Source organism: Diabrotica undecimpunctata, chromosome 3 (genome assembly GCF_040954645.1).
Source record: "Diabrotica undecimpunctata isolate CICGRU chromosome 3, icDiaUnde3, whole genome shotgun sequence".
Lineage (NCBI taxonomy): Eukaryota > Metazoa > Arthropoda > Insecta > Coleoptera > Chrysomelidae > Diabrotica > Diabrotica undecimpunctata.
The window spans coordinates 171,166,602-171,189,086 of record NC_092805.1 but is presented as its reverse complement, the minus strand read 5'-3'; the positions used below and the strand labels follow the sequence as shown (position 1 = coordinate 171,189,086).

General features: G+C 34.6%; 1 protein-coding gene across 4 annotated transcripts in view; it reads left to right on the top strand.

Annotated features, from left to right (window-relative positions):
- Nucleotides 1–1,458: 1,458 nt before the first annotated feature.
- PIG-Wa (Phosphatidylinositol glycan anchor biosynthesis class W a) overlaps nucleotides 1,459–22,485 on the top strand; it is a 31,782-nt gene continuing 10,755 nt past the window's right edge. The window contains exon 1 of one of the 4 annotated variants that reach the window (XM_072527593.1): nucleotides 1,459–1,701. In XM_072527593.1, the coding sequence (XP_072383694.1) occupies nucleotides 1,700–1,701 (2 nt within the window). In that variant the 5' untranslated portion in view covers nucleotides 1,459–1,699. Of the gene's footprint in view, nucleotides 1,702–2,005; nucleotides 2,313–2,403; nucleotides 2,584–22,485 lie in introns of those variants that run through there. The other 3 variants (XM_072527591.1, XM_072527592.1, XM_072527594.1) reach the window with 3 other exon arrangements.

Sequence of the window (22,485 nt, the reverse complement as noted above, 5' to 3'; positions counted from 1 at the left end):
ACCCTATATATTATTAAAAATACTCATTGCTCATCATTCAAACAAAAAAAAAACACATCATAACAATATATATATATATATATATATATATATATATATATATATATATATATATATATATATATATATATATATATATATAATTAAAGATGTAATGACATTTTAAAACCTATAAACCCAACAGTTAGTTCTATGATTCTAAAATCCAGCACAAACAATAAAGATGGAAAAATAACATAACAAAAATAAAAAAATATGTAAAGTATTACCTAGTTACAATAAAAACATGAAGTATTTTACACAGTTAAGTTTCCAAACTCTATGGTACCAGTAACTCTTCTACTAATATTTATATATTTATTGAGGGACATATTAAATACATTTACATTTAGGTTGTTTAACAAAGATAAGTATCTATTCAGTGGGCTATTAGCACCATAGGTTGTTTTACAAAATGGAACATTAAAAGTACATAGATGAGGCAAACCATGGTAGGTATTATAATATGGTACTCTAAGACCAATCTCACTCACAAGAGAGGGACAGATCCCTCCTCATACTTAAAGCAGGCAAGCTCATAGACCTCTCCATGATAGTGTAGTCATGGTCTGCTAATCTAATCCAACTTTGAAAGGCGCACACCTGTAGAAATTTATGCCGAACCCTCTCTAAGGTGATGCTTTTTAAGATAGTTGTTGAACCACCACCTACAAATAATTCAAATACTAAGCTAAGTAAGACTGGTTTTATAATATATAATTTTAGGTTAAATTTATAAACTAATTTTATAGTAAAAGGTCAGATATAATGTGAATAAGAATATAGGTCAGTGGTATAATAGTTCTTACCTGGTCCTGGTAAAAACAAACTCGGAACGGCTGTTCTCGTAATACCGCTATTTCCAACATTGACTATATCTTCCTCTTTAAAATGACTAGCGCATACACGAAAATTGTTATAAACAGTTTCTTTTGCAGCATTCTCTAATTAGGGCTCTTAACAGCATTCACCCATTTATCAAACATATCCATATAATGTCCTGGACTTAAAAAAGTAGTATCAAAGAATATAGACGCTTAAGCGTCTATATTCTTTGGTAGTATCCATGCAATCTGGAACACATCTTTTTTGTTCAGTTCTTCGTCTCTACATTGTTATTCCATGTAATGTGTTCGATTCCATAATAAAAAATCGTCGAAAATTGTACGATTTTGCACTATTTATACAAAAAATTTTAAATTATAAAATAAATTATAAAAAATAAAACAAATACAAATATGGCGCCGTATTTGTCTAAACTCAACTTTGACTTGATCACAGCACACTCACTCCGTGCAGGAACGAGACTAGCAGCGCCACCAAGCGAATGGGCGCCTAATCCGAACATGATTTGACCTTGGCTATCCCTGTTACCAATCTAGGTGTAATTTATCTATGCAAAAATAGTTTCACGTTCCGACTCGACAGGTTGGTTCCATAATTAGTGTTTTGTGGCGTTAAAATAGTTTTTTTACGTCAAATGAGTCACAACAATATTTGTTAACATAACCCCACTAAACATTTTAATTTTTAATGTATGAGAACTGATATGCCACATTCAACAAAATATGAATTTCCGAAAATAAGATGATGTCTTGAAAATTCGAACAGAATATATTTTTGAGGCAGCAAACCTTGAGTTTGAATACTGGAAAGTAATATGTAAGTGACTACTAGGCTAATATGTTTGCAACAGTTCAATATTTTGTGTAAAGTTTAGTGGATGATCTAAACGATGTTATTTATATACGTTAGGTAGCCGTGTAGATAATTACGGTAATAATTATGAAATATTGATTCCCCTCCAAGTAATAAAAACCGAATTTGAACTTTGATCTTCTTAATAAAGTAACGGTCGGAATAATCATCAAAAATTTTATGCAAATTATGAATTAAATCACAAAATTAATAACTACACTTTATCAACAACATTTATTTTATTTATACCAATGAAAATCTTGTACATTAATAATTATAATATGCACTGCCTTATCAGTTACTGTATATTTAGTTATAGGTATATGAAATATATCCATATCCTGTTTACCTGTACCTAACAGTATGTTGTCATTCTTGCTGTTGATCAGTACAAGACAGTTGAACACTTGAAATTTCACATTAATTTATAAATAGATAATAATGACAAAATCCACTTTTACTTACAATTATCTCATAAGAGGATGGTATTGATATACTTAATATTTAATATTTAAAAAAAATCTTTTTGTATTTGGAATAAAGGGAGCCAAAATGAGACTTCCTGAGTTTTTTTGGTAAGTTATAAAACTGTTATACAATTTGTGCTTCAAACTTTTGTCACATTATTTTACATATCTTTATGTCAATTCAAAAATTGTAGTTTAAATGTCAAAATAGGGTAAGAGTTTTTGAAAATAATTTAAATGTAACAATATTTAATTCTGGTTTGAATGATGTGGAGTGAAAATGCACATAAAACGATCCCGGTATGAAATAGAAAGGGTAAAATTTTTGCAATTCAAAAAATATTTTGTAGAGGTTTCAATGCAAATGTGTTTTCTTTAAGTAAGTGTTTTTAAAGTAATGAGTACAATAGATATCTCTTTATATTTTGTAATTTATTTTGTATATTTTTAATGTAATTTATAGTGTTTGTCGGTCAAAATTTCAGTCCTTAAACACAAGCATTAAGACCAAAGTTGAAGAAAAATGTAGTTATTTTTGGTGATTTTTTTTAAAACTTTAACATCCTATAAAATTATCGGCAACAATGTAATTTTTAACGAATTTATTAATGTTTAAAGGGTTTTCACCCATGTATTTATTAGTTTAACCCCTTAATGTATGATTCTGTCACAAGCACACCTTACTGGTCATTTTGTACACTGTACTGGCTGGGAGATTCCTGCTTATATTTGAACGAAGGATCCTGAGAAGAATATTTGGTGGCATCTGTGAAATTGATGTTTGGAGCATCTGGAACATCTAGCAAGATCACAGCAGAACAACCCTCCTAGAAGAATCCTTATGTCACAACCTGTGGGAAGTAGAAAAAGGGGTAGACCAAAACTCAGATGGAGGGATGGTGTAGATGAGGATGGTAGACAAATAGGCACAGCAAACTGGCAACAGTTGGCAATGGATAGAACTGACTGGCGTAATAGACTTGGGAAGGTCGAGGCTCTTTTATAGGGCTGTAGCACCAATGATGATGATGATGACTGGCTGGGAGATGGGTGACTTTAAATTTTTCAAGTCCCTGTGAATCTGTTATTTGATTAGAAACATATAAATAACTAAATAGCGGTACCTAAATACCTTTTTATCCAGCCAGTGTTGAGTCAGCAAAAGAATATTTATTGTCCAATAACTTGCAGTTGGAACCATTGATAATTTATATGGATTCAAAAAAAAACAGTGAACAACAGTCAAAATTTTACCTTATGTAACCTAAAAAACATTTTTGACTGAAACTTCAAAGTTAATGTCTCATAAGTGGTTAAACATATGTACTTAGTAGCAGCACTGATGGTGGAATATTGATTCCGAACGTGTTCTGTGATGTAGCCCAAAAAGGTTTTTTTAAATAAATATACCTTTTTATAAAGGATTTTATTAGATAAATTATTCATTGTATAAAAATAGATTTTTTCATGCAATTACTATTTTTGTTGTAAAAATAGTAATATAAAATTTTTCATGTATAAATTCTAAAAACAGTGGAACTTGGTTATAGCGTCATTGATGGGTAAAAAAATTACGCTATATCAGAGTAACGTTATAAAAAAGGTAAAAAATGAAGTATTAACGAGGTAAACTTTTATTGCAGCATTATTTATTATTACAGCTGCAGCGGATAAAAAAATTAAGAAACAAAACAGATCATGTATATGAAACCTTCATTTTTCAAAAAGTCAGTTATTTTCTTCTGCACAACCCTTTCGAAAAAATAAAGTTTTTCTGTAGTTTAAAGTTTTCTTTAATAACCTATAATAGCCATATTAAAAAAATAAAAAGTTAATTGCTAAATTAAACACAATTTCACGGTAGCGAAAATTTCTTAAACTGGCTGTTCTGAAACAGAAAATTGGACTGTTCAGATGGCACTGATAAATGAAAAATTGTAGAACTGTCAAGGTCACAACTGTACACAGAAGGGATAATCGGGCTTTCTCGCATTCTTAGAAGGAACAATGCCACAAAGCCGGAAACGCATTGCACTTTATTTTTCATAAAATAAAAAGTGACAACCTACTGTACAATTTTATGACGCTATAGACGAGGCTTACTTTATTTTTAACCGATAAAACCTGGTTTTTAATAATATTATCGAATAGTTTTTGGCCGGACCTCTTAAAAATTGACGTTACAATCGAGATGACGTAACTACCGACGCCGTTATATGCAAGTTCCACTGTAATACTTTTGATTAAAAAAAATTAAAAAATGGCTATTTTCAAACGCATAAATATATCTCAGTCAATTTTTTACGTAAAACCTTTTATTAACTGTTTTAATATAAATTATATAAGTTTTGACGTGACAACGTCTTAAATTAGGTTGTGGCTCGGAGTCATTCATGAAAAAGTGTAACGCCCGCTCACGTCTGTTACGATGAGTCACCGAACGAGAGAGAGGCCCGCCGGACCGGCGAATGCCTTGCGTCTCTCTCCCACTCAAACATGATCGGTCCGCAGCGCGCGCAGCACTAGAGAATTAGACGCGTTGAATCGGTGCGTGGTTGTGTCTCTGTCTTTCTCGAGCGTTCTTGGCATTCAAGACACATTACAGCAGAAACACTTCCTTTCATTTCATATTTCTCCTATCATCGTCCTATCCTCAACAAAATCACTCAAATAGAAATTAGTTAAGTTTAAGTTTACATGTACAATGTTTTAGTAAACAAAATATATTTCTATAGTTTGCGAAAAGTTTTAAAATTTGTGCAATTCTTATTTTCATTCAATTCCTTGTTCCTATTGTGCAATTTAATAATATTCATATCAATAAATATTCTACCGAGAAAAAGACGTTGTCACGTAAAATCTTCGCCCGTAAAACCGACTTTACAGGCAACCGATTTTTTTTGAAAGCAATGTCTTTATCTATAGTCCAGTCATCAGATATTTTATCCTAAAAAAGAGACAAACAAGCTGGATTTAGCTTTGGATATCAATTTTGTGACCTAAAAAATATGCAAAAAAGTTTGTCACTTCTATACCCGAGCTTCCCCCTAAATTCCATCCCCGTAGGGGGAAAGACGGAAAATATCGATTTCCCAGGAATTTGGACGCTGTAAAAAAAATTTTTTCAAATAAGAACTATAGCTGAGATACTTTTGAACAGAGATGTTTGTTAGCCATTTTTGTGTAGAATTAAACGTTCTCTCGGAAGAAACACTTGAAGTAACCGGCGATTTTGAATGTCAGTTACGCGCGTGAAATCAATTTTTTTTAATAAAATTTGTGTCAACCCGACTTTAAAAATTCCATATCTTTTGATCAGAGTGTCCTATCCACAAAAATCGAAATGCCTTTTACAAGCGAAGAGTGCAGCTTTCGTATGCAATTTTTGCATTTTGTCGCAAATGAAGTCAGTTTATATAAAGCAGTATTTTCCATTTTTAGAGCCTAATCTTCAAAACTTTTAGCATTATTACTTTATTTATTACAACTTTATTACTAGTAGACCAAGTAAGCGAAGATATATTTTACATCTTTATGTATAATATTTTACTGCTCAGCTCTGTTAATCGGAATATAATATAATATATGGTATTTATACAGTGAATTTATTAACAAACATGTTTTAATGATTTTTGTTTAATTTTTTGTGACATAAGTTTACCAAATAATCAAAGTTACGCCTTTGCAGGCACATATTATATTGTTATTAGAAAAATAAGGTTCCATCTACACATTATATCATTGAAAAATGATTCATATTATCTAAACACTGTTATCGACAAAGAAATTATGTAGTTACTTGGTCGGCGATATCTGTGAATACGATCAAATACATACTTGTCATCTTATATTACATATTTGTTGATAGTTAAAAATTAAATGATCTGGTATTATTTAATATCTTAGTAGGAATTACATTAAGGTAAATGGTCTTGGAATGCTCTTCCTTTTAGTCTGTTTATTACTGGTTTCAGGTTGTTATCTTCTTAATTAGTCTTCTATATTCTCCTTGTTCTGTCTTTATTGGGCTGTGTATTCTCATAATTTTTCTTTCAATAGTTCTTAGTTTTTCTTCATCTTTTTCGTAAGACACATTACTTCCGTTCTGTATGCTATCACCAGCCTAATTGTTGCTCTATATTTTCTGATATTTCCAAAACACACCGTTCTTATTCCTCCTTGTGTGCGTGGTAGTCATGCGTTGGATGTATGATTTGGGGTGGTTCATGCAAATTACGATATATTACCTCCGATTGTCAGCGTTATTGCAGTCCAATAGTCCAGCCGATCAGCAGTTTCGACACAAATTGCAGACAGGTCGTCATCAATTAACTTCTTATAAATACTGTAAATTTCAGTTTTAAAGTCAGTTGTAATTTAATTAAATAAAGTGCTGTTACTCTATTAGTTGTACCTTGAAAAGGGCCTTTTTAATAAGTACCTTCGGTAGTGACAAACCTTAAGTGGCGCATTCAGTAGATTAGTGGGATAGTCTCCAGGATTTTTAAAAAGTTTACCCGCTACCGAACCAAAATCTAGGGAAAACTGCAGCCCTTTAACCCACGGATTCCATGCAATTTGACATAGAAACATATTTATGAAGAAAGCCGAAAAGAAACTTAAAGAAGAAAGGAAATTTGTACCAAAAAGGAAAGCATCCAAGCATCTTCTTATACCTATAAGCAAATTTCATCTTATTTCTAATTCTAATATTATTTCGCAAGTATCATGTTTTAGAATAAGCGATTCTCTTTCAACAATTTTTGAATCTAGCATAGAATCTAGTGAAAATATCAAACCAGATTTACATTTAGTTGACAATAATCATATTCTTAAGTCCACAAATTCGTTTGAAATACCTTCTATAATTATGACACCAGCATCCAGTTCAAATAATTCTAATATGGCACGCATTTTTTATGCTAACAAATATTTTTCTATGTACCAGTGCACGACGGCAATCCAAATGAACTTCAAAATTTTATTGATATTGTTTCCATGTTTCTAAAACATTTCTGGGATCATACCGAAAATTCTGAAAATTTTTAAAATCATATGCTTACACGAGAAATTATGAACAAAGCTAAAGAAAGAGCCAGAGAAATTATTTCTGTATACGTTGTTGTTTTGAGAGAACGATTCTTCCTACACAAAAAGTGGTAATTAACATTTTTGTTAAAAAATATCTCAAAATTTACACTTTTTGGTTGAAATGTTTTTTTTTCTTTTCTTCTTGTAGCACTACAACCCGGGGTGGGTTTTGGCTAACTGCACAACTTGCTTCCTTCTTGAACGGTCGTCCATAATAGTTGGGTCAGTGTGTAACCCCATTGTTCTTAGATGTGACCATATATTGTCTCTCCATCGCATTCGTGGACGTCCTAAGGGCCTTCTTCCTGTGGGGTTTCCTCCCATATTAACTTGGCAAGGCGGTCATTAGGGAGTCTATGGACATGGCCAGCCCATCTTAGACGGGATTTAATTTAATCTCTTGGACTATATCGCTCGCTCTATACATCTGCTTGACCTCAGCATTTGTTCTCATTCGGTATTGGTTGGTATTAATGTCGTGATAAGGCCCAAAGATTCTTCTGAGAATTTTCTTCTCAAAACATCTAAGTTTTCTTTCAGTTTCTTTGGTCAGGATCCACGTTTCACACCCATACATGAGCACCGGTCTAATCACCGTTTTATATATTCTAATCTTTGATGTTCGTGTTAGGCTTTTAGATTTAATAGTATTGTGGAGGCTGCATATACATCCGTTTTCTGCCTGAATTCTTCCTTTAATCTCTTCCGCGATATCGTTATCTGCAGTGATTGTTGCTCCGAGATATTTAAAACTCTCCACTCTTTCAAAGTTATATGAGTCTATTGTAACATTTTACGCTATTCTATCTCGTCCCTTTTGTCTGTTGATGTACATGCATTTGGTTTTCTCTTCGTTTACCCTTAAACCAGTTTTCTTTGCCTCTACCTCCAATTTATTAAAAGTCTCCTTCACATTGGTGACTATGTTTCCCACAATGTCAATGCCATCTGCGTATGCTAGTAGTAATTTTGGTCCATTTACTGTCAGTAATTCTGTTTTAAATTTGGCTGCTCTTACTACTTTTTCCAGGATGATATTAAAGAGGAGAGGTGACAGCGCATCTCCTTGTTTCAGACCACTGCTTATTTCGAAAGATTCTGAGAGTTTGTTACCTATCCGTACTCTGGATCTACAGCTATTCACACATAACTTAACAAGCTGGATAAGTTTTTTTGGAACTGAAAGTTCTGCCATTGCATTCCACATCTGATCCCTTTTAATGCTGTCGTACGCTTTGCCGGAAATCTATGAAGAGATTATGGATAGTTCTATTGAATTCCTATCCTTTTTCAAGCAGCTGTCTTAGAGTAAAGATTTGATCTATGGTCGATCTATGTTTTCTGAAGCCGGCTTGGTATTCCCCCATGAAATTTTCTAGAAACCGTGTCAACCTACTTAATAGGATGTTTGATAAGATTTTATATGCCGCATTAAGTAGGGAGATGTCTCTATAATTAGAGCACTTGGTTTTGTCTCCCTTTTTATGGATGGGGATTATTACACTTTCGTGCCATTTGTTGGTATTTTCTCTTCGTTCCATATAAGTGTGTATTTGTCTATATAGAGTTTCTCCTCCGTACTTAAGGAATTCAGCCAGTATATTGTCAGATCTTGGAGCTTTTCCGTTCTTCAATTTGTTAATTGCTTGCAATGTGTCATCTATTTTGAGGTCCTCTATCGGTAGGTCCACCGCAAAATATATTCCTAGTTGCCTATTCCTTTCCATTTCTTCATATTTCCATTGTTCGTACTTCCCTTTTTTCTCTCTAATTAATTTTCTTGTTTCTCGGTGTGAAGTTGCATAGTTTTCTTTACTTTCTGCTGTTCCTTGTTGAAGCATAATGTTTCGCTTTATCTGTCTGTCGTGTAATTTTTCTTGACATTCTCTATCAAACCATTGCCTTGTTCTCTTCCCGCTTTTTCCTATTATTAGTTCCGCTGGCTCCATAATTGATTTTTCCATTTGTTGCCACAGCCTTTCGACATCATTGCTCTGGTCTACTGTATTTAGATGCTGTTTAATTTCTTGCTTGTAATTTTCTCGGATTTCTTCATTTTGCATTTTCTCGATGTTACACTGTCCCAATGCTTCGTTGGCCTTAGGTTTCTCTGAAGATATTCTCAACCTGATTTTTGCTCTTACTAGGCTCTGAGGCTTCTTACATCCAGCACATTACTTCATGTCTAGCATCGATAATTACGTGGTCAATTTGGTTTCTCTTGGAGTGGTCATTAGAGACCCAAGTCTGTTTATGAATGTTTTTATGTTGGAACATAGACTTTACAAGCATATTGTTAGCCGATGCTAGCACTACGAGCCTTTGTCCATTGTCGTTTGAGATATTGTGGAGGTTGTGTTGTCCTATTGTCGGTTTTAGGTTAAGTTCTTTGCCAATTTTTGCGTTGAAGTCTCCACAGATTATCTGCATGTCTTGTTTGGGGATTTTCTCAAGCGTTCTTTCGAGTTGTTCATAGAAGTAATCTTTAATATGTTCGTCTTTATCTTTATATTTTCCTTTCAGTCTAATATAACAAAGTCTTTCACTAATGAGAGTGAAACTTATAATACTGTTCAGGTATTCTTCTCGTACTACGAACCTGTGCCAAATTCGTGTTTGCCTGTCTGGTTTCCTTTAAAATATTTTTTTTTTCGACGGCGTATAATAGATTCTTGGTAAATTGATGTTTTTTCCCTACGAAGGGGGTTTAGGGAAGAATTGAAATTTTCAGCAAAATTCAGCTTATGATTTTTAGAAATCAAATCCCTGACTACTGGACCATTCTTAGTTTCAAATTTTTAATATAGCCCATTCTTTAGTGTTTTTTATAATGTATAATCAAAGAATTGAATATTGATGTGACCTATTTTCAAATATTTGGCTCTTATCTATTGAGATAAAAGAGATTTGGTACTTCATGTTAGCTCTTGCTATATTTTTAACATTCAAATTTGGTTTACTTTTGGAGATTATGTTCTGATTTGATTAATTCTTTATCAATAAAATGTTTTATTTGAACAATACGAGCCTAATTCAACTGAAATCAACACAAATAAAAACTTTACGTTTCCTGTGTCCTCTTACCGTCGTATTTTATCTAGAAATGCTAATATTCATAGAAATCTGTATTTGTAAAAATTTACGTCAGTAATAGTCGACAAACAAGTAATGTAACACTGAACAAATTAACATCATTTACATATCAAGATATTGACCTGTATTATTAGCTTCTAGCTAAACTAACAAATACCTGATTTCCTTATTAAGTTTATTTATTTAAGATTATATATCCTCGGGCAATTTATTAAATAATTTTGCGCGTATACAATTCATTTTTATTTTCATTTACGAGTAGTCACTGAAGGTGAAAATTAGTGTACCAGCCATCGAGCAAAAAGACAAAAGAGGGAATCTAATCGTTATGAAAAGGCGACCAAAAAAATCGGTTGCCTGTAAAGTCGGTTTAACGGGCGAAGATTTTACGTGGCAACGTCTTTTTCTCGGTAGAATATTTATTGATATGAATATTATTAAATTGCACAATAGTTGTTTGCAGTTGAAACGCGCTGTTTCTTCTCAATCGACTGAATTACGATTGATTGCAGAGTGATTTAAACTAATAATTTACTTAACACTATCAACATTTGTCAATAGTATGACATAACCTATAAACTCAGTTTCTCAACTTTTGTGTCAATCTAACAATTAATCAATCAATCATAGTTTACGATAATGAAATATTAGTGTACAATTATTTACCTTTATTGTTGTAGTTGTTGTAAATGACGAATCTAAGCACTCCACATTTTCACTACAGACACAGCTGACGATACTTTAACCACACCTGTGAACTTGTATTATGACGCTTTCTCGGTTTTCCAACGCCAAGAACGCTCGAGAAAGACAGAGACACAAGCACGCACCGATTCAACGCGCCTAATTCTCTAGTGCTGCGCGCGCAGCGGACCGATCATGTTTGAGTGGGAGAGAGACGCAAGGCATTCGCCGGTCCGGCGGGCCTCTCTCTCGTTCGGTGACTCATCGTAACAGACGTGAGCGGGCGTTACACTTTTTCATGAGTGACTCCGAGCCACAACCTAATTTAAGACGTTGTCACGTCAAAAAGTGGCCTCTGATGGCGGATATATCCGGAAATCCGAATGCGCCAAATTTAAATTTTCCGACACGCAACAGTAGCTATAAAATAGTTTTCAGAATGTGTCTTAGACGAGAAAATTTTAATTAAATATTAACGATAACAGTCTAAAATGTGAAACAATTGTTAAAAAACTTCAATATAAATAAGATTTCATGTGACAGTTGGGACAAATAATAACATAACCCAACTAAATTTGATTTCTTAAACAAAGAAAGACTCTCTTTCCTTGTTTAATTTGGCCTCTCAAGATGGTACTTCCTGTCTAACAATATTTTTGCCCCCACTACCTTTACATTCCCTCTTTTATCTTTTTGCTCGATGGTACCAGCTCTCAGTGTCGCTAAACTTCAAAGGTTATCTAGTATCGAAGTGTGCTTTTTGCTATTTTGGGGTAAACACCACCCTTATATGAAAAAATTATTAAAGTCCAAATTTACGTGTTTTCAAAATTCCATTCATGTTTAAATATGTTGGATAAAGTTCCTTTCAAGTGTTTTAATATAATTGATGCAATTAAATTATTTGTCCACCCTTATAATCCTTAAAAACTGCCCCTTTACGTCCGGAAAAATAGAGAAAAAAATTTTTAACAGCTTAAAATGATCTTTTGGTGCATTCACAATGTATTAAACTTCACAAAACTTCAATTAAACGACGTCCAAGTTGAGAAAGTTCACAAAATGACATATTTGGGAACTGTGATAACGGACCAACTAGATCCAGACATAGAAATAAATACTTTTATGAAAATGAAGTCATTTCTTTGCAATAATCATCTTAGTTTAGAACTAAGACAAAGAATGGTTAAGTGCTATATTTGGTCCGTACTTTTGTATAGTGCAGAAGTGTGGACGCTAAAAGTATCGATCATGAACAAAATTAAAGTATTGGAAATGTGGGTTGCTAGACGAATGCTGAAGATACCTTGGACAGCAAGGAAAACTAATGAAAAGGTACTAAGGAGCGTCAACAAAGATAGAGAACTGCTAAAGACTGTTAAACATCGAAAAATGTCTTATCTGGGACATATAGTAAGGGCAAGTCGATATAAAATATTACAACTGATCTTTAAAGGCAAGATAGAGGGCCGTAGAGGTGTAGGAAGAAAACAAGTTTCTTGGTTAAAAAACATTTGTGAATGGACTCAGATATCAAATACAGGACAATTATTCCATATTGCAGAAGATAGAGAAGCCTTCGCAATGGGGATCGCCAACGTTGTATAATTCTGATATGGCACGCGAAGAAGAAGATCACTCATTAAGAAACTGCATCTCCTATAGGACAAGGCCATTAATTTTTGAGACCAAAAAAATAGTAACAAGATGGAACCCATTGTAAAAGGAAAAAAATGTAACAAAAATTAAAGGAAATATAATTCACAGGCGATCTGATAAAGTGGAAGGAAGTTTTTAAGGGTAAAAACGGTTTATCAAGATTTCCGGAAAACTACAAGTTCTGTGGAAACAATTTGAATAGCAAAGTCATAGGTAATAAAAAGATCTAAAACTTTCGTGTTTACACTTTTTTCACACAACCCTCAAAATGTATGCGAAAAAATTGAAATAACCGAGTTTTTGGTTTTTTTTTACAAAAAAAAATTACATGTCTCGTTCCATTACCATTACATTCTTCATGTATGGTATGAGGTCCTATGCTTGGTTTGTACGTCATTTCTTGTCCAACCTCAGCATTTTGTGCCTAATAATCAACTCGTCATTATTGGGACATTGTTTGTTTTAATTTTTCATAGAATTCTTCTTTTTCTGTGTCTGTTTTATCCTCCGTGGGAGCATATCCATTTATGAGACTGTAGTTAAAGAATGTTTTGCGTATTTTTAACAAAGGTCTCGAAACACACGTAGGGCGTCCATACCTCTTGATGTACAATGGAAAATGAATAGAATAGATAATGTAAGTCTTTTTAGAAAAAAATATTTAAATAGATAAACGTACCGACTTGACATTTTCTGGATGTTTGGAATAGGCACAACTTAACTTGCCCTAAAGGGATATTGTTCGGTAAATTCTTTAAACGGATCGTGCGGAGTGTTTGAAGGCATTAGTTTGAATATTTGCAAGCAAAAACTATAATGGCCAAGTTAGTCAAAACAGACACCTGGGTCGTCGAAGTAAACAGAATTCTCCTACACCTAAAGGGATATTTTTTGATACTTATACGGTAGAATATTTAAAGGGATTATATAGAATAAACAGAGCGTAACGGCATTTCATGATATCACCTAAGCGGTAACTTTAGCGGCTTATGTAAAAGATATTATAACGGGTACGTTAACCTCTCTGCGTGGTATAACGAGAATTTTATTAACATGGCCAAAAATTAGTGCTTTTAAATAAAAGTCTTTTGAAAATCGGGACAAAACCGTGTACTCATTTATTCACTTCATCATCATTAATCTGGCTTTACAACATTGTGTGGGTCCTAGCCTCCTGAAGAATTTCTCCAGTCGTCCCTATCCATCACCTTTCTCCGCCAAGCACGTATTCCCATATTTCTCATGTCTTCATCGATGTTATCAAGGAACCTTGTTCTGGGTCCTCCTCTTCTTCTCTGACCAATGTGTCTATCAAGGAGCGTTTTTCTAGCTGGGTCATTTTATTCCATTCCCAATACATGCCCTATCCACCTCAGACGGTCTATCTTAATATGTTTTACGATATCAGGTTCCTGGTATATTCTATAAAGTTCGAAGTCGAATCGTCTTCTCCACACTCCATTGTCATTCACACTGCTCCATAGATTCGCCTTAGTACTTTTCTTTCGAAACATCCTAACACGTTTTCATTATTTTTTGTTAAAGTCCAGGTCTCTGAACCATATTATGTTAGGACTGGGCGTATTAATATTTTGCAGAGTTTTATTTTTGTATTTCTCGATATAATTGTGGATTTAACTCCAGGTGTGTTGACTGCCAAGGCGTTGTCAAGGAAACGGATCCAGGAAGCCACGATATGAAAATTAAAGTAATGAATCAAATATGCTGAAAAACTTTATTTTTAACATTTTCACGTGCTTTCCACTCATTGTTTTTTGTAAAAAATTGTTTCGAGATATCTTGTGGTCGGGCGTCCCCGATCAGAATGGGTATTTTGACGCTCAACCACGAGATATCTCAAAACAATTTTTACATGCGCTTTAGAGATTCCGGTAGTTTTCGGCCGTTGTCGCCGTCGAACCTCTGGTAGGATAGCCGAGTCTGCAGAACCAGGTGTTTAGTATCTCTGTTGAGTTGGCTACGATACAGCTGTGCGTCTTTTGTGTGTTTTATTGGTGAATTCGTTTTAGTTTTCGCGTTTTTTTATAAATAATGTCCAGAAAACTAGGCTTAACCTCAGAGGAACTCGAGAACTATGCGAACATAAATGAGTCTGAATGGGAAGAGTTCCTGAAGGATAATTCAGATGATGACTCGGACTATGAACTATCAAATGAGCAAGGTTCAACAAGTTCAATAAGTTTAACAGCAAGCGACGAGAGCACTTTGTCACAATTACAATTGGAACAACCTACTCTAGAGCCAACTGCTGAAATATCCAAGGAAGAAGAATGGTGTAATGTTGAGAATCACCCACCAACTTTTGATTTTTTTACACAAGATGTCGCGCTAAAACATCAAGGTGAACTGACTATGGACAATCTGGTTAACTTATTTTTTTTTCTGATGCATTTTTGAACATGTTGGTTCAACAAACAAATTTGTATGCATATCCCACGAGTAATCTCGTGCTCGGCGTCACGAAAAACATCTACAAAAACGAGATAACTCGTGGTTGGCGTTTAAGAACAGACAGCCAACCACGAGTTATCTCGTGCTTGGCAGTCAACGAGTTAAGGAAGAGATTGAGCCCAAAATAGCATCTCTTGGCCGTACAAATTCTGCGGTTTATCTCTGCGATAGTTATTTTATTTTCAGTGTTAAGGAGCGCTCCCAGGTATACAAATTCGTTCACTGCTTCGATGACGTTGTTTTCTATAACAAGTGGTCGTAGGATTTGGTGTTGCGTGCTTATTATCATATACTTCGTTTTGTTGGTGTTTATTATTAAACCCATTTTAATAGCTGATTCTTTTAATGTTACATAAGCCTCTCGTACAGCGTTTTCTGTTCTCCCAACAATATTGATATTATCAGCATAGGCCAGGATTTGCACTGATTTATTATACACTACCGAACATAAAATTAGGGTCACCCCGTAATTTGAATTTATTTTAGAAATTATTATTCTGTTTTAACTATTTTCGGTTGTAACATAGTTTACTAATGGATTTCTTGAAAAAAAATTGTTGTCGTTGTTGTTTCGACAAGCGTTTGAGATAAAAAGGGCCCCTTAGCCTAATTCCTAAAAACCGTTATTAGCACAGTTTTTGTTTCTATGGTTTTAACGTCAATGGTAAATTGTGTGTGTATTGTTATTATTGTCAGTGTATTGCAATGAGCATAAATTCTGTTGTGGGGCAAGAATTGTCTTCTTCTTCTTCCTATGCCGTCCCCATTAACGGAGGTTGGCGACCACATTTTTAAAAGCTTCTCTGTCTTTTGCAACGTGGAATAATTTGTCTACAGTCATGTTTGTCCAGTCTCGAATATTTCGCAGCCATGACTTCCTCTTTCTATCTATTCCCTTTTTGCCATCGACTCTACCCTGCATGATGACCTGCAGAAGGCTATATTTATTATTTCTTAGTATGTGTCCAAGGTACATGTGTCCATGCGTACTTTTATCAAGACAAGAATTGTGGCGGCAAGAATTGTGCGTTAGAAGATGGCCACGGTCAGCGCGAAACTGCGAGAAACGTTGGTGTAAGTCTCTCGAGTGTGCAACGAGTATGGCAACGGTACGAAGAGACCGATCTGCTTACCTGGTTCAGGTCGAGGCAGGATTACAACAGCTAGAGATGACCGCTTTGTCGTTTCTAGTGCTTTGAGAAACCGAACGGTCACAGCAGTTTCTCTTCGAAATCATCTGCAAGAAGTGAGAAATATAAACATAAGTGAATGGACAGTTAGGAGACGACTTCATTCTGCTGGTTTATCTTCTCGAACTAGAGTAACTGGACCGCCGTTTTCCCGTGAACACCGAATTGCTAGATTGAATTTTGCACGAGAACACTTGGCTTGGACAATGCAGGATTGGAGTCGTGTATTGTTTTCCGATGAATCGAGATTCTGTCTTACGGGCTCAGACAAACGTGTAAGAGTGTGGCAACGTCCAGGAGAGATATGCTAAAGCATGTGTTGCCGAGCGTCTTCCATTTGGTGGAGGGTCAGTTATGGCATAGGGAGGCATATCGTTTGATGCTTGCACGGAGTTAGTCTTTATCGACAATGAGACATTGACAGCGAATAGGTACCTGACACAGATTCTGGAAGACCATGTTTTACGGTTTATGGTTATTCTTTGAGACGACGCAACATTTATGCATGATAATGCACGGCCCCACACTGCTAGGATAGTTACTGAGTATCTTGACGAGGTTCAAATCACACGATTTATTTGGCCTGCTCGCAGTCCAGATATCAATCCCATAGAACATGTTTGGGATAAGATGAAGAGACGTTTACGGAGTCATGTCCCGGCCCCCAGAAATTCGAGAGAGCTTCGCGACATATTGGTGCAAGAATGGAATAATCTTCCGCATAATGTGATCCAAAATCTGATCCAAAGCATGCCTCGTCGTTTGCAAGCTGTTATCACTGCTAGAGGAGGGAATTCTCGCTACTGAAGTTCTTAAAATTTCTTTTTTTCAACAAAAAGCACTTCAAATTAAAATTGTTTCTTTTGAATATTTAGTATATCAAAGGAAACTTCTTCATTTCCATTATTTTTAATAAACTTTAAACGACAAAAACGTTGTTTTCTTTAAGCAATCCGTTAGTAAACTATGTTACAACCGAAAATAGTTAAAACAGAATAATAATTTCTAAAATAAATTCAAATTACGGGGTGACCCTAATTTTATGCTCGGTATTGTATATTGAACCAGTGGTTGTGATTTGTGACATACGTATTACTTTTTCTAGAGCCAGATTGAACAGTATACAGGAGAGAGGGTCTCCCTGGCGCAGCCCGTAGACAGTTCCTTTAACTGAAATTCACAGAAAACGTGCTCATTTAATAAAGCACTCTGATGTCCATGTTCACAATACGCGAAACTGTCACTACCTACGAACAAATCGCTGTAGATTAAGTCTTTCAGAAAAAAATAGTCTTAATTATAATTATTACAATATTTTACCAAAAAGTATAAAACAGCTAAGCTGTAATAGTTTCGATAAAGTTATAAAAAAATATCTACTAAAACATTTTTTTTACTGCTCAGAAGAATATATGACTCATTGCAGAACATCGACTGAACTGCTTACCGTAACTTTGCCATAAATGTTTTTCTGTTTTTTTTACCAAAAAGTATAAAACAGCTAAGCTGTAATAGTTTCGATAAAGTTATAAAAAAATATCTACTAAAACATTGTTTTTACTGCTCAGAAGAATATATGACTCATTGCAGAACATCGACTGAACTGCTTACCGTAACTTTGCCATAAATGTTTTTCTGTTTATTATATGTTCTTGTTTGTATATATTATTTAAGTTACGTTTTATATTCGTTTTTTTTAATACTATGTATGTTATTTTTGACCTGCTACAAACAATATTTGTATTGTTATGTAGTTAAATCTCTACTCTACTATTCCTCCTGAATTCGTACTCTACATTCAACTTTTTCAAGAGTTAGTTTTGTTCATTTATTCACTTCTTTATCAACAATAATGACGACTCCATATCTACGCTGGTTGTCAGTGCTTCCAGAGTAGTTTAACGTACCGATGTTTCTCAGAAAGCATCCTGAGTTAGGCCATCATGTTTCACTTACTCCTAATATATTTACTTTTAATCTCCTCATTTCAAAACATGAATTTTACCAGATTGATACATACTTTTCACGTTCCACGTACCAATTTTCATATACTCTTATATGAAGAGTTAAAATAAATTCTTGTACATAACTGAGACAAAAAAATTTCGATATTTATAATTTTTCTGCTCTGTATAAAAACCGTTGTAATATTTTGCCATAAAAATTGTACTATCATATATTTCCCAATCGAGATAAATTTTTTGCCTAAAATGGTTATTTTATTAGTTAGGCCTGTGACTTATTGCGTGAAATATTTAAGTGGGTTTATTATTGTTTATATTGTTTTGTAAATTGTAAAATAAATTTATAGTTTACGTTACTTCAGTTATTCATTACCCACATTTTTATGGTAGTACTTATCATTCAGAATGACCCGATAAATGATATGCGTTTAATAAGTACCTTGTTCAAGGTTTCAACAATGCCTCATTAAAAATTTAATATAAATATACAGTAAAAAACATACGAGTAGTTTACCGGTTTAAAAACGAAATTATACGAAATATACAGGGGTTAAGATAATTAAAAAATATTTTATTTATTACAAAAGCGTTATTTTGATCAGGGGCGTCGTTAAACGCACAGAATGCACATTAAAAAAAGTACCATGATAATATTGAAATTAATTTAGCTTTGGAAGTTATTGGATGTCAAGAAAGTCCCATAAAATTTCATAGAGTCGGTAATCCGAAATAAATTCAAAGTTCCAAAATTAATTTAATGCGAAATCCTCGCATTAAATTAATAATAATAGCTTCCGAACTAATATTAGAAATATTTTTCGTAACAAAAATACCTGTGCAGTAACTTCGCTTAAAGAAACCTCGTACTGATGTAAAATTAAAGACAAATATGTGAATGATTGTCCAAAGAAATTCCGTTCATATTTTTCTTCTAACTGGTTAGTTAGAACTCACGCAATAATACAAAAACTTAATTCGAAAGTCCCCCGGCTTTTATTTTATAACAAGTAAAATTATGAAACAACTACCTAGGAAAGAAATTGTGTACCTGATTAAATTAATGCTCTCACTGGAAAATTGCAAAAATTATTCTAATTTCCAAACCAGGTAAACCACCAGATGTTAAAATTATACTGACCCATTAGCTTGCAGCCAATAATATCAAAAATTTTATAAAATCTGATACTGTCAAAAATATAATCACTCATATCAGATCGTGAACTAATCTCGGCTCACCAGTTTGGGTTCAGACACCAACACACAACCATAGAATAGGTTTATCGAATATACAGAACTATGATTGGAAGACGAAATGTACTGCTCTGTCGCCTTCCCATTTTTATTTCGTAAGCTTTCGATAAAGTTTGGCACTCCGGCGTCCTATACAAGTTAAAAAAAAAGCTTCCCCTCACTTTGGCAGTGCTTTGGAGCCAGTGTTATACTTATTGTACACAGTGGACTTATCAAGAATCATACCATGACAGCCACCTGCGCAAGCGACGCAACTGTGATGTCAGTTTCAACTACTGCTTCAAGAACAGCTTCAACTACTGCAGACCTTCTTCTCTTCTTTGCGTGCTGTGCTTCTTTTCAAGCGTTGGCTATCGTCGTATTAACAAGCTGATGAAATTTTTCTCGGTCGGGAGCCAGATGAAACACTTCCTCGATCGTTTGGGGCAGGACAGTTGTTTTCTTCAGCGTTTTCCTTCAATTTTGCGTTGAACCGGAGTAAACGATATTTAGATCCTCTCATTATATTACCGAATTATTGGTCCTTTCTAGTTTTGGTGATCCTGCATACCAATCTCAACAAAATGCAAATTTGGTTAAAGCGATGGCGTTTTAATACAAACGAATCAAAAAGGTATGTTAAAACATTTGCGGTTTGTTAAAATCTTGTCTTCGCGTTCGTATTTGTTTGCCCGTCAGTATTTTTCGCCAGTCATCAGCTTCCGCAGCAAGAAACTGTCATATACCTTGAACCAAAATTAAATTGGAAGACACACATTTTATTGAAACGCAAACGATCATTCTGGCTATGACTTTGTTGTTTGCTATACGGAATAGCTGTGTTGAGGTCTTTCTATATCATGCTCTCAGGTTAGCAAGCCAGGATGTTCTACTTCGTCCTGGGGCCCTTTTCCCTTCAATTTTACCTTGCAAAATGCATTGGAATAGCTCATATCTACCTTAATTTTTCATGATATGTCCCAAGTACTGCTGCTTACGGCCCTTCACGATGTTGATCAAATCCGCGGTTGTGTTCATCTTCCGTAATACTTATTCATTGGTGACTTTGTCTGTCTATGGTATTTTCAGGATCCTTCTGTATAGCCATAGCCCAAAATCCTGAAGTTTTGGTAAAGCTTCCGCCTTCAATGTCCACGTTTCTACTCTATACAGAAGCACTGAGTACGCGTAACATTTAAGGAGCTTTATTTTTGTTTCTAGTGTGAGGTCATGGCTCTTGAACACAGAGCTCGTATTCAAGAATGCACTTCAAGAAGGGCTATCTATGGTATTGGAAAACACTATTTTATCATCTACATATCGCAGGTTATTGAGCTTGACTCCATTTATTGAGATGCCTTCATCAATATCTTTTAGAGCCTCTTCAAAAATGTGCTCCGAGTACAGATGGTATATCAGTGGTGAAATTATGCATCCCTGTCTCACTCCCCTTAAGATTTTGACCTGATCTGTATATTCTCCATCTATTCGGAGCACCGCTGATTGATTCCAATACAGGTTAGCTATTATTTTTAGGTCTCTTCTGTCAATCCCTGTCCTCTTCAGCACTTCCATCAGTTGTCCATGCCTGACTCTATCGAAAGCCTTCTTGTAGTCAATCAGGCATGCAAAAACATCACAGTTGACATCTCTACATTTCTCAAACAATACCTGCACGCTCAATAAAGCTTCCCTCGTACCAACGGCGTTCACAAATGGGCGCAATTTGTTCCTCGCATTTCCGGTAATTGTATATTTTCCTGCCTTGTATATTTCATTAAATATTTCAGTTATTATTTTTATTTGTTCTGCACCTTATAGCTTCAGCAGTTCTGCAAGAATTTCATCAAGTCCCAGGGCCTTTCCATCCTTTATTTCTAAGGTCGTGGAAAAGTTTCTCCAAGTATTCTTCCCATACTTTCTTTTTATCTTCTTTGGTTATGGCAAGATTGCCTTCATCATCTGTTATTTTTCCGCTCTTGCGTTTTCGGAACTTTCCAGCTATTTCCTTCACCTTTCGATGGACATTGAAGTTATCATATCGACTCTGATACTCCTCTTTTTCTTGACATTGTTCCGTCTTTTGTTTGTCTTTGGCTTCTCTTATCTTTTTTTGACGATGGTATGTATTCTCTTATATTCTTGGAGATTTTCTTTGTTTTTTTTCTCTGATCCATAAGTTCAAGTATTTCATCGGTCATCCACGATTTCTCTGTATCTTTCTTCAAACTGTTTCTTGTATGATGGTCAGACTTTCCTCTATAATTCCTGCATTTCTGCATTTTAGCATCTTTGTATTGAGGTTTTCACTCACCTTCAGTCGAACATTGGGATCTTTCAGTTTTCTAACATCATACTTCTTCATCGACTTACTTCTACTACTAACCTTCTTCATTCTGACTTTGAAATTACCTACAACTGGTACATGATCAGAATTTATGTCTGCCCCTACCTTTTATTTACTAGCATGTAATCAATCTGATTTCTTACAATCCTTCCCACATAATCCTGTGGAGATTTTGAGGTGTACAATTTCCTGGGATGTAGCTTAAGCCAGGTGTTCATTATTATTAATTGATTTGCTTCCGCAAAAATCTCCAATGGATCTCCCCGATCGTTCCGGTTTTCTAGTCCAAATGGTCCAACTGCAGATGATGTTTTGCTGGCCCCAACTTTGGCGTTGAAGTCACCCAAGACAGTTGTTAGGTCTTGCTTTTTTAACCTTTTCACGGCTTGATTCAAATTACACAAGGTCTCTTGTTCTCAAATTACGCAAGCTATACTGGCTGATTGACCACAAATCATCACTTTCTTTAAATAATAAAACCCTTGTCTACAAAGTATTGAACTCCACCATCATATATCATATCGTGGTATCATACCAATGGTAAAAGAAGA